Source organism: Nicotiana sylvestris, chromosome 12 (assembly GCF_000393655.2).
Source record: "Nicotiana sylvestris chromosome 12, ASM39365v2, whole genome shotgun sequence".
NCBI classification, from domain to species: Eukaryota; Viridiplantae; Streptophyta; class Magnoliopsida; order Solanales; family Solanaceae; genus Nicotiana; species Nicotiana sylvestris.
In genome coordinates this window covers 140,379,199-140,396,883 of record NC_091068.1, presented here as the reverse complement: position 1 = coordinate 140,396,883, position 17,685 = coordinate 140,379,199, and the positions used below count along the sequence as shown (strand labels likewise).

Genomic DNA, 17,685 nt, shown 5'->3' with positions numbered 1-17,685 from the left:
GTCAGGATTTCAAGCTTATGGGTTCGAGATTTTAATCGTCTTAAATTACTGTATTCTAAATTAATAATTTATACATATTCAATGAATTTTTTAAGACAAATACAGGATTCGAACCAAAGCTACCGAGTTCGGCCGAACTAGCTCTCGGCATTCTAGCTCCGCCGATAGGTGCGACTCTTCTGTGGACCCCATGAACGTGGGATGCTTTGTCTCTCGGCTGCTGATACACCTGTAACTAAAATGGAGCAAAAGAGTAAATTTCAGAAGCAACAAGAGCAATAATGATCCAGTAAAATTCCATTAGTGAGGTCTGAGAAGAGTAGTGTGTACGCAGACCTTACCTCTACTCGAGAGAGTAATTTCAGAAGTTGAAAAAGAATCTATCTCCAGGCTGGTATCATAAGTTAGCATGTGAACTTAAATACATATAAAGTAAAAACACTAGGCAATATCACTTCCTTCAATTCCTCTTCCCGTAGTAAACAACTCACTCTCCTTATCTCCTTCTATCTCAAACACTTTCAATCATAAAAGCATTCTCTCAAACAGTTCCTTGCACTCTTTTTGCTTTCACCAAAAGTTTCGATTCAGATTCTCTAAACCATTAATTAGCCTTCAAATTCCACTACTTCCCATATATTTCCTTACATTTCTAGACTCATAATTTTCTTGAAAAATGAAAGATATATTCTGTGCATCCCAAGCTGCAACAGCAATATGTCTTAGTATGGAAGAAGCTTCTTCCTCTTCAGCTTCCTCTTCCATTATCCAACTCGGCGGCGGCAGCATTTCCAGCAGTCGCGCTATTGACCGGTACTACTGTTGGAATTAATGCATTTATTTCTTTAAAAATGATAGTATTACATATCTTTGAACTAATTGATGACTTTTTTCTAACTCTTAGTTTTTCGAAGGGGAGCCTTGGAGCAACGGTAAAGTTGTCTCTGTGTAACTTATAGGTCGCGGATTCGAGTCGTAGAAACAGCCACTAATGCTTGCATTAGAGTAGGTTGTCTAGATCAAACCCCTTGGGGTGCGGCCCTTCCCCGCACCCTGCATCAACGCGGGATGCCTTGTACACCGGACTGTCCTTATCTCTTAGTTTTTCAGGAAGTCTTATAACAACTGTAATGCATTTTAGTAACCAATACAACATGAATATTCTCTCAAAGTAATCATTTTTAATCTTCTCTTCAGGTACAACCCCATAATCAGGGATTCGCGACGAACAGGTCCTAAATCCGTCTCTGCTCCTTGCTCAGCTCACTCACCAATTTCACCAAAACCTCAGAACAAGAACCGAAAAACATCCTCGAAACCAGCTAAAGAAACCAAGAGAAAAGGCTCAAGAAAGCCATTGATAGCTAAGGATAATGATGAGAAAAGGAAGAGCAGTGCTGAGGGAAATGAGAATATTAGTATTAAGACTACAACTAGTAGTAGCTGGAGATGCACAAAACCTGGTGAATTTATAACACCGCCTGGTTCTTCTAGGTATCTTTTGGGTGATCAGAAAAGTAATTTGTTGGATGCTTTATCAGATTTTGATCCTATTCTCAAGTTGGTTCCTAGTAATTCTGTGGAAGCTGTGAAAACAGAAACAGATGAATCTTGTCCTACAAAACCACCACCTGCTAATCAGGTTTTTTCTTGCTCTTCTCCTTTCAAATCATAAAGTGTTTTCGAAGAATTAACCTAAATAACCGCCCACCTAACTGTTTAAACTAGCAATAGCGGCCGATGTATAATCCATGTATAATATGTATATAATTGTATATACTCAGTGTATAATATATAAGTATGTAATATATGTATGCCGGCTAGGAAAAGTAAACAGTGAATTTGACTGATTATTTGTGTAAAGATCCCGTTCTCGAAGACAATTTTACATAGCTATCCCTTTAGTCGCTGCAAAAAGTAAGGGTTTCATGGCGGCCTAGATAGTACTTTCTTGGCTTCTACAAGACCTTTCAACTATAATACTAGATCAAAAGAAAAAGGTCTGTCTAGCATTAATCTAATTTGATAGTATCTTGATTTCCTTTTCAGAAAGATACAGAAAACATTTCTCTTGTTTGTTAGCATCAGAAAGTAGGAGGATTATTTGTAGAAAGTGGTCCAAAAAAGGACAAAAGAGACAATATATGACAGAGTAATGAATATTTGTTGCAGGTGGTTGTTCTTAGAGTTTCACTGCACTGTAAAGGATGTGAAAGGAAGATGAGGAAACATATATCCAGAATGCAAGGTGTGTGGCTCTACACTCTGTGATAACTTTTTTCTCCTTGTACAATTTGTTGGGGACCATTGACATGCCCCCTTTTTGACATTTTCTCGATGCGTTCGTTTTCTTAACTTATACGGTCAGACCTCTCTATAACATCATCCTTATATAATAGTAATTCACTATAAAAGCCAAGATTTTTCCGGAACCAAATTTCGTATTATGTTATAATATATGTTCTTTATAACAACAATTTGTTATAACATCCAAAAATATCCGGAACAAATGAGGTTATTATAGAGAGGTTTGACTGTATACACTGTCAGTATAAATTTAGGAAAATGATCAAATTTGCTCATCTACTATGCAAAAAGGATCAATTTACCTTTCGTTATACTATCCACACAAAAGTACCCCCGTCATTACCCAAATGGTTCAGATATACCTCTCCTCTGTTAGGATTGTTCAAGATGGACACCCAATTTTGCATGGCACTGATATTTTGGTGAGATGGACACCAGATGTCATGATACGTCACCGCCCCCAGCCCATTTTACCCCATCCCCTCCACTTCTTCTCCACCACTAAAACCTCCTCCCTTCCACCACCACTACCACCATCACGACATGTTAAAGAACTAATGATTTCAATAGCGCATGTCAAACTCAGTGTTAGCGCGACATGTAACCTATAGTTCTTTTACCTGTAATTACCTTATAAACAATCTGATTGTGCGAATATCTTTTGCACCGTGCAGGCGTGACATCTTTCAACATAGATTTTGCTGCTAAGAAGGTAACGGTTATCGGGGATGTGACACCTTTAGGGGTTCTTGCAAGCATTTCAAAGGTGAAGAATGCACAGCTTATGACACCAACGCTAGCATCTTCAGTCCCTTCTTCAGCCAAAGTTAATTTAAGTAATTCTGAGTTCATGAAAGATGTCAAGCAGCAGTTGGTACTTTCTGATGACAACATAGATAATGTTTCTCCAAATCCAACAACTATTCACCTTATGTAAATTTTGAAGTTTATGTGCTTTAGATTAAGGAAATTATAGCCTGGGATCTTTTTTTTATCATCTTCCTGCTGGATTTTACATTGTGGTGTGGTGCTGGTGAACTTTTTGATTTTCATGGAAATTTTTTTGCTGCCTACTTACTTTACCACATGTCACAGGATAAACTCGTCGAAAAAAAAAACTTGTAACCAAAACGAGCAGACTAAAGTGAGAATACATATCATATAACCAAAGTTTTATATGCAAGAGATGCAATATAATTACATTTATATTCTTGTGCAAACGTACCAGGTATTATAAGTAATTCTTTTCGGTAAATTTAGCATTATTCCAATTTTTTCTTGCTGCAGATAAAGCTGAAAGATTGTATCCTCAGCTGCCCGGAAAGGAAAAGGAATCTGGTAATAATTTTCAAGGAAGCTTCCTCTTTCATATTCATTCTCTTTCGTTTTACTCTGAGCAATGGGGAAGGTGAGAGGGTGGAGCCAAGTTTACAATTTCATTTGTTACTCACTTCGTTTCAGTTTATGTGATCTTACTTTTTTAATATGTTCCAAAAAGAATAACTCGTTTTTAAATTTGAAAATAATTTAACTTAAACTTCTCATTTTACATGAAAATGAGAAGCTTTCATAGTCCTTAACCAACTAACCTTACTTCGTAACATTAGCTTCCATTTCTTTATAGTTTTCTAGTTCAAATAAGTGACTTTGTAACCTCAACGTACTTTTTTTTTCTTACTGTAGCATAGGTCTTCGCCACTTCAAACGGGCACTTCGCCCCTCTTTTTTTTTGAATTAGAAAGAGCGGGATCTTACTTATCAGGGGGGATGAAAGACAAATAAAAGGATCATGGGGTCGGAGAAAGAGAAGGGGCGTGGTTAGTGTCACTAGGTTGGTGGGGAACCCATAGGAAGGGGGGACAACCCACCAAATTCACATAAAAAATCGCCAAAGACCACTTCTATTCTCGGATAAAGACCATAATTTTCAAAAATCTTCCTCACATTTCGTGCCCAGTCGAACAGGATGATAAATGAAACCGATGGAGTATTAGTTAGCAAGCTCCCTTCCTCTGTGCCAATTAATCCATACATACATAGTCAAATCTCCAAACATTTCTCCAAAGGTTCTATTTTGATGAATCTCATAAACCCAAGGAAAAAAACCCCACCTATTTAGGTATGTGAGTAATATGAAGACTAGGCTAATGTCAGTGCAGCGCCATTCTACTGTTGATTAGAAATATGTAGAATTATTTACACTATAGCCTGTATATTGAAAACTTTCCAATGAAAAGGATGCATATATTGTTGTCATACAACTTCGTATAAAGCATATCACATGAGTCATGACACTTGAATCAAGAGATTTTCCAATTCATTGAAAATGGTTTAAAAGAAAATGCTGAGGTTTTGTGTTATTACTAAGATTTTCTTTCCACTAGTAGATTCAGTATAAACAGAAAACTTCAAGACATGAAGAGAAAAGAGCATCTTTGGACTCATTAACTTTTTCTTTCTTCTCATAACTGAGATATCCCCAATGGTCAATGGCACACAGTTTGAAAATCAGTGAATAATGAGCACCTCAACTCTTCTTCACTTAAATACAAGCTTTCTGTTTATGGTGAGATCCGAAACCGTGACGTGCGCCTAACCCATACATCACTTGTTGCGCTCTTCCCATTAGACCAAAGCCCAGGAGGCAAAGAGAAATGAATTTCTAGAGGGCTATTCAGTTGCGAGAAATCTCCAAAAAGTTGCCGCACCCGTATCGGATTCTTAAAAAATACACTACTTTTGGAGGATCCGACATGCACCCGACGGCATGTTTTGAGAGTCCGAGCAACATAGCTATTCACAGAAAACCTCATGTAGGAGAAGATCAACATTATGTGCTAATGAACTTCTAACTTGTATTCCACAAACTAGATAAGCAACTATATGGAACATGAAATGTTGTAGCCTGATGCTCAAGTTATGTTTACCAATCTTGTAATCATGCAAATCTCCTACATTATTATATAAGGATCTAGTCCATCCAACCTCCCACCAAATGCACCATCGGAAGAATAAAGAAAAAATGAAAAACAGAACAACTAAATAACAAAGACTACTATTTTAGGACGAAGTCTCTTGAGTTCACTCTGCAAAACAACAAAGAACATACATGTTTAATTTGTCTGTCTGTGTGAGCTTAATCTCCATTTAATCTGAACAAACACTACCCATTTAGGATAATTTCAGAAATAACAAGAGTTCCACATTTTTAAGAAACTGGGGTCATGTTATCTCTAATGAACTCAGATTTCCCTCTTAGTTCTTGGATTGCAAGTGTAGTATGGTATGAATAACATAACTCAAGCTAGCACCAACAATTAGCCCGATGCACTAAGCTTCCGCTATGCGCCGGACCACAAGGATCTATTGCACCAACAGTTAGACTTGTTTAAATGAAGCAGAGTAATCACTAACTCTCCCACATATCTGTAGCACTGGGGGGTGGTTGTTGTTGTTGTATATCTGTAGCAGCTAACTTTTCCCATGAAATCTTGTGTCTTCAGCCTCAGAAGTAACAACTCACAACATATAGGACTTGGAGCATATTGCACAGGAATGATTGCATTAGAAAAAGATAATATCACAAAGTATCAATCTGTTTCACATTCTTGATAAAATTCAATATAGTTTATCATGTCATTCAAAATATCATCTGAATTTAAATAGCTTCAAGTTCCATTCACTAACAAACATCAGCTGCGCCTCAGTTCCAAACAAGCAGGGATCGGCTATATGAATCTACACTAACGATGTTTTGAGCTCTATTCCACTAAATTACAAAGATTTTTGTTTGATGTTTGAATTCCTACCTTATTGCAAAAACTAAATATAAAAGCCTACCTTCTCAAACCATAGATTAAAAAATACTAAACATCTAATAAGAAAAATATAAACAAACTCCAAACACATAATGCAACTCGATTTCTACAATACCTCAATCATATAATCCTCCGCCTTCTCTGCAAAAACCTTTAGTGCCATCAAGTCGCCATCATAAATTCAAACCTAGCATTAGGATTCTCACGTGGTACCAGTCCCCGATACTTCTCAAAATACTTCTCAGCCTTGTCGTTCTTCTTCAACATTGTATATATCATGCCTTGACACAAGTAAGGCCTAAAATCACTCGGCTCCTCAGCCACTAACTCATGATAAACCTTCAACGCCTCATCATATTTACCTTCAATAACCCATATTTGCGCAAGCAAGAGCTTAAAATCCCTCATTTCATCCTTTATATTCTCCTCCTCACACATTTTAATTCCCTCCTCAACTTTTTTTTCTATTTCCTTCATTTCCTCTAACGAATCGTCTTCTGATCCTGCCACCACAACAAGCCCGCGATAAGCCTCGACGTGATAAGGATCCTTCGATATTACTTCTCTAAATCCTAGTTTGGCTAATTCAAGCTCCCCATTATGAACATACAAATGAGATTTCAAAAAACACCATTCAGTCTCATTCGGCTCGAGCTCGATTAACTTGTTTAATATGCTAAGCGCATCCACTAATTCTCTATTCTTAATGTGATTTTCTAACAAATTTCTCAAGATTTCAACATCATTGGGGTTAGAGAGGAGCTCGTCTACGAGGGCATTTTCGGTATTATCTTCTGAGACTGGTTCATTTGCAGTTGTATCAACATCATTGGGGTTAGAGACAAGCTCCTCTTTAAGGGCATTTTCTTCATTTACAGTTGTTGTGTCATCGGTGGGCGGGGGAGAAAGAGGGGTAGAAATGGCTGGCTTAGGGTTGAGATAGAATCCTGTGAGGAAAAGTGCAGTGGCGGTAATGGTGGAGATTAGTGTGGGTTTAAGGAAAGAGAGTGGGGTTAATGATTTGAAGGGTTGTGAATTAGGGGTTTTAGGAATTGAGGAGGAGGATTTGATGGGTAAGTAAGAGGAGGATAAAGATAGTGGTAATTGGGTTCTAAAGTAAAGAGAATTATTAAGGGGTTGTTTAGTTAAGACAGAGCAATGTTGATCGAATGAAGGGATGAATTGGTTGTGAAAATTGTTCCTTTTTGCAGCGAAAGGGTTTAAGGTGTTCATGGTGTCAAGGAGGAGATGAAGAAGAGAAAGTGAGAAAGGTCAATTGCACAATCTCAAAGTCTTGGAAAATTTTGGGCAACTTACCCATTTAGCCCATCAGCCAAATATAATTCCGGATTTTTACACAAATAGCCGGCATGATTCATTATTTTTTTTAAGTCCGTATACATAGATTATGCATTGATTATACATATATTATATATAAATTGCCCAAGAAATTCTTCGATTACTTCTGAAAAATACACCTATCGGCCATTTTTAAATTAAACGATTGGGTGACGGCTACTTAGATTCATTCTTAATATAATTTTATGTACGGAAAAGGATCAAAACTACACATGTTGTTTGGTAAAAGGTTTACATTTACTTTTCGTACATCTATTAGTTCAAAAGTATGTTATTTTTATTAATAAAAGGCGAAATACATAAATAGCTCAAGTTGTCTCCAACGATCATTTGACCTCTCAAACTAACCTACTGATCATTTAAACACTTTTATTTGACAGAAGTGTATTTGTTGGACACTTAAGTCAAGCAGACCACAGACCAATTAAGTAAGAACACATGTAATTTTAAATAAAAATAATTTCACATGTAATTAAGAAATAGTAAAAAAGACTAAAACATAATTTTTCGGTTCTTCCACTAAAAGCTTGCCGTCTTCTATGGAAAAGATGTGTCCACTGTCTTTCCCACCCATTTCTTCGGTCCCAATAATCTTTCCCCATTTATTCTCTCTTTAATTTCTTTTCTTCTACATGTTCCAAACAACACTCCACTTTTATATCCCCAATATAAAGTCTTGAAATTATCAGGAGACTTCTTAAAGAATAATCCCACATAGGTTTTAACTCTAACTCTGGATCATAAATAGATCTGTTATCGGATAGACAATTTTGCCTAAAAATCGAAGAAAAATATGATGAATCAGCTTCGAGAACTTGAAAAATAGCTCCTAGACGATAACGACAATGAGGTAAAAATGGTTGCAGTAATCAAGTGCTTCGCCGGAGATGAGAATTTGCAAATTCGTGGCCCTTCTTGGGTCAAATCTCTTGTTTTTACGCTTGTTATTGCTGGTCAACCTTGGGTTTCGCTAAATAGTTGAGATTGTTGGCTTGTTTCCTTATTTTGTGGTGGATTTATGGCAGACGCTAGCCCTAAAATGAGTAGGAGCCGCTGGTGTTAGGGTGAAAGAAGGTTGGTTGGTGGAGATGAATTTTTTGGGGGAGACGGTGAAAATATTTTGGAGGAAAAAAAGGAAAATGTGGTGCGGGCCACACATAAAAATAATTTGAGCTGAAAATAAAGGAAAACAACATTATTTAGAGTCCTCACGCACTTAATGTTTAGTGAGGCACAATTAATTTTCCATGTGAGCACAAGGTGTTTAATGGCACACACTTCTATCAAATAAAATTGTTTAAATGGTCAGTAGGTTAGTTTAAGTGTTCAAATAATCGTTGGGGATAACTTAAAGGGACTATTTATGTATTTTACCTTAATAAAATATACATTTAATTAGGGGTGTTTGTCGGTCGGTACAGTACGGTATTTAGACATTTCGATTCGTATTTTGGGTATTCAGTTTCTTAAAATCCTATACCAATACCGTACCTAATTAAATTTGGTATGGTTCGGTTTTTCTCCTTTCGGTTTCGGTTTATTCGGTTTGAATACTAACTAGTGCATAGAGCCATACACTCTAATATTCTTAATTAAAGTACTCAAAAATACAAAACTGAAAATGTTTGTTGACAAAAATTTTGTCTAAAACTAGCAAATATCGACCCAAATAGAGAAAATTGTACATAAAAGAATATTTGATCATTAGAAATGTCTTGTTACTTGTTTAGAGTTAATTGATGAACTTTGAGAATAAAGGAAAGTAAAATTTTATATTTTTTATATTTATGTTATAATTGATAATATGTGTTTTGTATAATATAATATATATTTCGGTACAGTATTGGTATTTCGGTATTTTATCTTAAAATACCAAATACCATACCTAATACCAATTTTTAAAAAAAACTTAAACCAAATACCATACCAAATACAAAAATACCGTATACCAAATACCAAAATTTTCGATTTCGATACAGTAATTCAGTATTTACCAAATTATGCCCATCCCTACCTTTAATGGCCTACCAAGTGGGCTTTTAAATTAATGCGTTGGCATCTTTTACTGGGCCACGTGACACTTTTGTCCAGAAACCAAATCCAGGTTAAATTTTGACCCATTAACTGAAGCCAACCCTAGTATTCATTATCCGGGTATTTGCTGATAAAATATATACAAAAGTATATACTTTGCTGACTATTATTTTTAAGAGCTATCAATGTAATTTTCTTGAAAATATTTGAGATCTTTATACAAATAGCAGGTCATATTCATTATTTACTTTTTCTAACCATATACATAGATTATATATTGATTATACATATATAATACACAAATTATACATATATTATACTTTCATCGGCTATTTTTAATTTAAGAGATTAGATGAAATATTATTTGGGTTAATTCTTCAAAATATTTTGGCAAAGGAAAAAGAAAAATTGGCATCCTATAACAACACATAACAAAAATTGGCATTTTTTAGCCTTATATTAAGTTTGGCAAAGATAACCCTAAACAATTGGCATTATGTAGCCAAATCTTAAAAAAATTACTCTTTTCTATATTCTCTCTAAAAAAAACTACACGCTTATTTTGGCTTCGGCTTCCCTTCCCCTTTCTCTCCTTGTATTTCTCATTCTATCTCTTCTCTTTTGCTCTCATAGTTTAGCAAAAATTCTTGCAAATTTTGCAAAAAAAACAGTGGGATAAAAAGGTAAGGTTCATCTCACATCACAGAAAATCAGAAGTAAAAACTAAGAGAAAAAAAATATATTTCAACTTTATTTTTCTTCTCTCTTTTTTTTTTTTTTGGTTGGATTGAATGAGTGGGTGTGATTGAAATTGGTTGAAAATACCTAAACGAGGCTATATACAAAATTTGAGCAAGATTAGCCAAAACTAAGAGATAAAAATATATATTTTAACTTTATTTTCTTCTCTCTTCTTTTCTTGGTTGGATTGAATGAGTGGGTGTGATTGAAATTGGTTGAAAATACCTAAACGAGTCTATATACAAAATTTAAGCAAGATTAGAAGTGATTTAGACTGGTTTTAGGTAAAAAATCAGACTTAAAAATCTAACTACGACATGTGTATATCACGTTGTATATCGTGTACATCAGTGTATATCATACACAAGTTTTTAAGGATGTTTGTGTATATCACTTTGTATATCGTGTATACAACAAAATTTATTTTATGGACGCTCATGTGTATCACATTGTATATCGTATATATAACACAAATTTTTATGGATATACATAGATACACATAATATATATGAGATATCACTGATGTACATGGAGATATACAGGGGTTACAATAGGGGATACACATGTGGAATCATTTTGAACTTGAGTTTTCAATATAAAATGTGTTATACAAAGAAGGAAAATAAAATTTTAATAAATTGTTTTGATATACACACTATTATTATGTTATACACTGTGATATACAAATAATATAATTATTAATTATTGATAAAAAGGAAAATAATTTTTGATATAGCATGTTTAAGCAAGTTCTAAAATATAAAAAAATAAATATAATTGTGGGAGTAAATAATATTTTGGTATGCAAAGAAAATTAATTTTTGATATACATAAAGAAGAAAAATAAATTTATGATGTCTATTTTGATATACACAGTGTGATGTGCAATACACTGTGATATACAAATAATACAATATTTGTATTGTGATATACATTAATATAAAGGCAGCAATAACTATATATATAATTTTATATTATTTATATACAATGAATAGTGTTATTTATATACAAAGAATGAAAATAAAATTTTAATATACATGTTGATATAGACAAAGAAAAAAAAGTTGTGATATACATATTATTATTGTGATATACATTTATTGGCTATTTGATGTTAATATCTATAACTAGGGCTATTTTCTGCCAATTATATGGGTTTGTTGTTATACCATGCCAAAACAAGTAGCAAAGGCATATTTTTGGGAAAAATCTCACTTTATACCCATTAATTCCAAACTATTTACCCTTTAATAACCAGACTCAAATTATTTACTTTTCCTACCCATGCGGCCCAAACTATTTAACCGGCCTTTATTCTATTCGCACTAATAACCTGACTGTCCACTGTCAAAAACAACTCAACAGCAAACACACCTGCACCTTCCAAAGAACTAACAACTCTAGTTGCAACATCAATTGCGAGTTATTTGTATTTCTGAACTCATGTATTGTTGCAGTTATATATTAAGTTTTCCAGCTTTGATTTGTGTGTGTGTATGAAGATCCACCATTGATGAGCTTGAAGCTCCTATATTTAAAATTTTATTTTGAAGGTTTATTGTTTGGTTAAATGTGGGTGCTATAAAATATTGATTATAGTACCTTCAAGTAAGCTTTCCGGATCTGAATTTTTATGTGTATTTGAATATTCACCATTGTTGGGCTTGAAGCTCTTGATTTTAAAATTTTTATTTTGAAGATTTCTTGTTTGGTTCAAAGTGGGTGCTGTTAAATATTGCTTATAATACCTTCTGGAAGTTCATACTAAAATTTGATAGCATTTGAAGTTGATTTGAGGTGATTGAGATCGAAAATTTTAGCTGAAAATCGAAGAAGAACACAACTACCTTACTGCTACGGTATACAATATGATGTAGAAGTATATAGCAATAATGCAACTGTATAATATTATAGTTTACAATATACTGCAATGGTATATTATAATAATCGAAGAAGAACACAGTTACCAAACAATATACCGCTACAGTATACAATATACTATATGAATATATAGTTATACTCCAACAGTATACTATTATAGTATACAACATATTGTTATAGTATACTATAATAATATGCAATATACTGTAACAATATGCTGTAATAGTGTACAATATACCATAATAGTATACTTATTACCCGTAAATTCACTTGCCTTTTCCCTTTTAGTTTGCTTTAAGTTTTTACCCAACATGAGGGGCAAAGTGAAAATTCAAGTCTTTTTTTCATTTTGATTTATTCTATGACTTGAATTCCAAGACTTCTGACTTCTACAAAATATTAACCTACCATTGGAGGACCTTGAAGCTTTGAAACTCATAAGTTGGGTTTGTTGAGTTTGTGGTTATTTTGAAACTCAAAAGAAGAATTTTTTTTAACTCTTTGCGTACAATTGTATACCTATTGGTATAACTATATACTATACTGGTATCATATGTTAGTTAATATTTTTTGATTGCATTAGTTACAATTAATTGGTGCACAATTTGATTTTTCTTTTGTAATAGTATAAAAAAAAGAATAATAAAAAATAGTGAAAACAGTAAATGAAATTAGATTATGAAGAGAAAAAGAATATAAAAAAAAAGAAATTATATGAAATTAGAAAAGGGAAAAAGAAAAAAAAATAAGAAGAAAACGAGAGAAAAGAAAAGGAGAAAAGAAACAAAAAGGAAAAAAGCATAGAAATAAAAAAGAATTGGAGAATAAAGAAAAAACTCCCCACAAAAACTACTATGGGTGGGAAATGTAATTAGTTTATGGTTAGAAAAACAAATGGACAGGCAAAGGTAAATAGTTTTGTTTTTGTGTGTAACTGTGTCATTCTCCCATATTTTTGGGCTCAGCCGAAAAGCTTCAATGGATTTGGGTTTTTCGCTACAAGCCTGTCTAGGAACTAGTATTTGGTTTGCATAATAATGGACTAGAAATAAAACTCCTTGTACTTTACAGCAACATTAATAACAACTATACCTCCTAGGTTGGTTATATGAATCTTATCTAATCTTCAATATACATTCTCTTTGCATTTGAAGTCAGTTTCATTTGGACGAGGTTTCATCCCTTTACTCCATAATTTGTCTGTTAAGGCAAAATACGATTTTCGACAATTAGATATTTTCTAACTCTCACACCTATCCTACAACATCATATGATTGCCAACCAAATTAAAACCACTTGCACTTTGTGTGACTGTTTCTAGAGACTATGTGGTTAAGGGTTCATCAATCAATTTAAAGGCAATCCCTTTGATGCAACGAAGAACTAAAAATGAGAAGATTAAACTAGGAGCTTAGCTCGAAGAACAATGGCAGCTAAATAGGAAACTTCCGAGATTTTAGCTAAGAAGAAGAATAGAGGAGAAATAGAATGAGATCTTATTTCTGAATGAATGTTATTAGCTTGATTACAATGTATTTATAAAACTAAAATAACTCACACAAACAACTCACTCGATCCCTTCACAATGACAGTTGTTGACAATTATAACTAACTCTAACATTTCCTAACTAACATGCCACGCCAATCGCTAATTCTGCATCTTCTCGTTCTTGCATCAATACCCCTCACTAAAGAACACCTTTGACCTCAAGGGTGGAATGAAGGAAATTTATGTTGCAAATCAGAATAATACTCCCAAGTGGCCTGAGAATCATCAATTCCAGTCCATTTCACAAGAACCTGACATACAACTTTGTTGCCTCGTTTAACTAATCTCCTTCTCAGTATAGCTTTAGGTATACGACAATAAGGGCTAGATAAGTGGAAGAGGGGGGGGGGGTTAATGGCATCTAGAACTTTCATACATTATTTAAATTGAGAAACATGGTATGTGGGATGAATTAAGACATCTGCAGGTAGCAACAAGATGTAGGCAACTGCACCAACCTTAGCAACAATAGGATAAGGAATTGGCTGCTAGTTTGTTGAATAGTCTGGTGGCTACAGATACTTGCGTATAAGGTTGTAACTTCAGATACACCCAATCTCATACTGCAAAACTTCTGTCAGACCTATGTTTGTTAGCTAGGTCTCTCATTCTTTGCCGAGCTCTTGGGATGTGAAACTTTAGAAGCTGAATGATAGCTTCTCGAGCAGCTAAAGTTCTATCCACCATCTCATTAACAGCTTCACCTACCAGGTAAGGAAGATGTATTGGTGGTTTTTGACCATACAAGACCTCATATGGGGTGCACTTAATGGTAGAGTAATAAGCAGAGTTATACCACCACTCAGCAAGAGGTAAGTAGGAAGACCATTCCTTAGGCTTATCTGAACAAAAACATCTCAAATAAGTCTCCAAAATTCTATTTAAGACCTCAGTCTTACCATCTGTTTGTGAATGGTAGGCTGTGGACCTTTTCAACTGAACCCTTTGTAATGTGAACAACTCCTGCCAAAATTGGATCTCTATCACTAGTTATGGATACTGGCATACCATGGAGCTTGAAGATATTATCTATGAAATTCTGAGCCACAGACTGAGCAGTATAAGGATGGGACAGACTCATAAAGTGACTATACTTGCTCAACACGTCCACCACTACTAATATCACATCCTTGCCCTTAGATGCAGGTAAACCTTCAAGGAAATCTAAGGAAATATTAGTCCAAACCCCATCTGGTATTGGTAATTGGTGTAATAAACTAGGATAAGCAACTGCATCATATTTATGTCTTTGGCAAACATCACATCTATTGATGAAGTCCCTAGTATCTTGAATAAGAGTCTTCCAATAGAATAAAGATTGAAGTCTCTTAATAGCTACATCCATATCAGAGTGACCTCTCTGAGTTGAAGCATGCCACAATGTAATAGTAGTCTTCTTTAGCTGTGGATCATCACTTACTACCAATCAACCCTTCCATCGCAACTGGTTATTACTCCAAGTAAATGATTTGAATGGCTGCACTTGTAACTTATCAATGATCTCCTTAAGGGCTACATCAGTACACCAAGTGTGTTTAATTTGCTCAAATAAAGAGTCGTTTGGTGTTAATATGGAGATAGCCAGCAATTCAGCATCTGGATGCCTAGACAAAGCATCAACAACTTTGTTTTTCATCCCTTTCTTGTATTCAATAGAGAAGTTAAAATCCATAAGTTTGGAGATACCAGCCACATAGAAATCATATGTATATACTGGTCTAGTAAATGCTTCAAGGATTTTTGATCAGTTCTGGCAATGAACAACCTTTCCAATAAGTAGTTTGACCATTTAGTGACTACAAGAATGAGTGTGAAAAGCTCCCTGTCATAAACAGACATAGATTGATGTCTAGGTGCTAATGATCTGCTGATATATGCTATTGGATGCCCTTGCTGCATCAAGACATCTCCAATACCTCATCCACTAATATTTGTCTGTACCACAAATGACTTAGAATAATCGGGCATTGCTAAGACATGTGCAGATATTAAAGCTTGTTTAAGCTTTTCAAAGGCTGTTGTAGAATCTGCTGTCCATATGAACCCATCGTTCTTAAGTAGTTCATGTAATGGCTTACATATTGATCCAAACCCCTTAATAAATCTTCTGTAATATCCTGCAAGACCTAAGAACCCTCTTAACTGCTTGATGTTACTAGGGACAGACCATTGTTGTACATTAGCAATCTTTTTGGGGTTTGTAGATACTCTTTGAGCATTGATAAAATGACCAAGATATTTCACCTTAGGCATCCCAAATGCACACTTCTAGATTTTACCCTCGAACTTTCTAACTGCTTTTCACTTCTCCAAATCTTCATACATTGCTCTTTGAACCTTCATATCTTCATCTTCAATCTTCATACATTTTCTTTGAACCTTCAACCCAGGCCTTCATACCATCTTCAAATCTTTATATTTTTCTTCAAACCTTCATATTTCCCAGATTACAATGGTAGAAACCTCCAAGTCAGTGCCTCAACAGGCCGCTCCTTTATCTTTCCACCCGGCCACAAATGCCAAGGTAGCCATTCCCGAAGTGGCTCAGGAGACCCCCATGAAGAGCTTCATATTTGGGGGCTCTATCAGGAACGACTTCAATGTCGAGAAGGCCTCTAGTTAACAGGACCTAGGTGAGGGAGCATGGAGATACATATGCTCTATTACTGAAGAAACCCTACCCATAGTCCAAGCGGACTGTAAATGGGAGGGTAAGGATATGGCCGTCCCCAGGCCCAATGACGACATCACTACTCATGTGAGGGGGTATTTAAGTGTTTACACTTACTCCTTCACGCTCGCCCCGATAGACCCTATAGTTCTTGCTTTCTGCAAAAGTACGAGGTGTGCCTTGGGAAAATTCACCAGTTATTTCGGAGGATCGTGATCCTCTTACGCTATTTCGTGAATAATACCTATGCCCTTCGGTTCACCCTCGACCATCTACTCTTCTTATACAGTCCCCAAATCTTCCGAGGGGGGCTGATCAAACTCGTCCGCTGGGCAAGCAAGGCTCCATTCTCGAGCATCAATAAGGATCGAGATCGAGGATGGCAGGGGAGGTTCGTTCGGGTGAAAACTGAAGACCTTATCCCTTCCGAGTTCTTGTCGTTCCCCGAGGAGTGGAATGCATCCCATAAGTATTGTCTTTCTTGAGTATTCATCTCCTTTTATTCTTTCTCTCATTGTTTGTGTTTGTTGTCGTGCAACTATTGCCTAAGTTCCTAGTACATTTCTCTATTTCAAGGAGTGGATCAAGGGGATCTACAAACAAATACCGTACTCCGAGTGCATATGGTGCAAACTCTTGAAGGGAAAATAGGAGGCCCGATCATATGGTGAGGTTCTTTCCTGAATAATTACTTCCATGCATTTAGCTTACATAGTGTTAACTCTTTCTCCTTGCCTACAGGTTTTCCTAAGACTAACATACTTAGGCAGTTAGATGAGAACGAGGATCCGTCCTTACTGGCCGGACCCTCCATTTCGGCGCAGCCACGAAAAAGGCGTAGAAGAAGAAGAAGAAGAATAAGAAGAAAAGAAAGTCCATAGGTTCCCCAGACGTCGAAGCAAAGAAGAAGAAGGTGACCATCCAGGTCTGGAAGCCCAAAATGAGCACCAAGTACAGGGTGTCGGACCCTGATTCCCTCTACCGGCTCAGGGACAAGCCCGAGGATGATGACATTTTTTATACTCATGGATTGATCCTTAGCGAGGGGGATTAAGCGATGACCGAGAAAGAGGACCATGAGGTCTATCCCCCTCTAGCTCGGGAACCAGAGGGAGAGACGGAGGTTGCGGCCCCCTGGAAGCTGATCCTGTCCCGAAAGAGGTAGACGGTGTCATTGACATCGTGGATATACCCTCCTATACCGATTCCATACTCGAAGAGTCCAAAGGGGGCAATATATGTCAATCTAGGTGGCATAGGGACCAGACGACGCCCTTAACACGTTCTTTGACATCATGGATATGGACGCATTGGAGGATATTTTC

At 35.7% G+C, this 17,685-nt stretch overlaps 2 protein-coding genes across 3 annotated transcripts; one reads left to right on the top strand and one right to left on the bottom strand.

Moving 5' to 3' along the window:
• The first annotated feature begins 458 nt into the window (after positions 1 to 458).
• LOC104246278 (protein SODIUM POTASSIUM ROOT DEFECTIVE 2-like) lies at positions 459 to 3,392 on the top strand. The gene is made up of 4 exons (XM_009802074.2): positions 459 to 813; positions 1,198 to 1,642; positions 2,173 to 2,248; positions 2,982 to 3,392. Exons 1-4 carry the CDS (start codon positions 677 to 679, stop codon positions 3,242 to 3,244), a joined length of 921 nt encoding a protein of 306 aa, XP_009800376.1. The 5' UTR covers positions 459 to 676; the 3' UTR covers positions 3,245 to 3,392.
• A 1,652-nt stretch (positions 3,393 to 5,044) lies between these two features.
• LOC104246286 (protein SLOW GREEN 1, chloroplastic-like) lies at positions 5,045 to 7,431 on the bottom strand. Of its 2 annotated transcripts, none has more exons than XM_070164938.1 (2): positions 6,241 to 7,431; positions 5,045 to 5,393 (listed from the first exon to the last, which is right to left on the bottom strand). In XM_070164938.1, the coding sequence occupies exon 1, from the start codon at positions 7,356 to 7,358 to the stop codon at positions 6,288 to 6,290; it is 1,071 nt and encodes a 356-aa protein (XP_070021039.1). In that variant the 5' UTR covers positions 7,359 to 7,431; the 3' UTR covers positions 5,045 to 5,393; positions 6,241 to 6,287. The 2 variants fall into 2 exon arrangements, with proteins under 2 accessions (XP_070021039.1, XP_009800384.1); XM_009802082.2 differs by lacking the exon at positions 5,045 to 5,393 and adding an exon at positions 5,409 to 5,841.
• Positions 7,432 to 17,685: the final 10,254 nt, after the last annotated feature.

What these genes read in the sequence shown, in the direction of transcription:
- LOC104246278 (XM_009802074.2), top strand. Translation starts at nt 677, where the DNA reads ATGAAAGATATATTCTGTGCATCCCAAGCTGCAACAGCAATATGTCTT. An exon ending in AACCACCACCTGCTAATCAG is followed by an intron (nt 1,643 to 2,172) that starts GTTTTTTCTTGC and finishes TATTTGTTGCAG; the next exon opens with GTGGTTGTTCTTAGAGTTTC. An exon ending in ACATATATCCAGAATGCAAG is followed by an intron (nt 2,249 to 2,981) that starts GTGTGTGGCTCT and finishes TGCACCGTGCAG; the next exon opens with GCGTGACATCTTTCAACATA.
- LOC104246286 (XM_070164938.1), bottom strand. Translation starts at nt 7,358, where the DNA reads ATGAACACCTTAAACCCTTTCGCTGCAAAAAGGAACAATTTTCACAAC.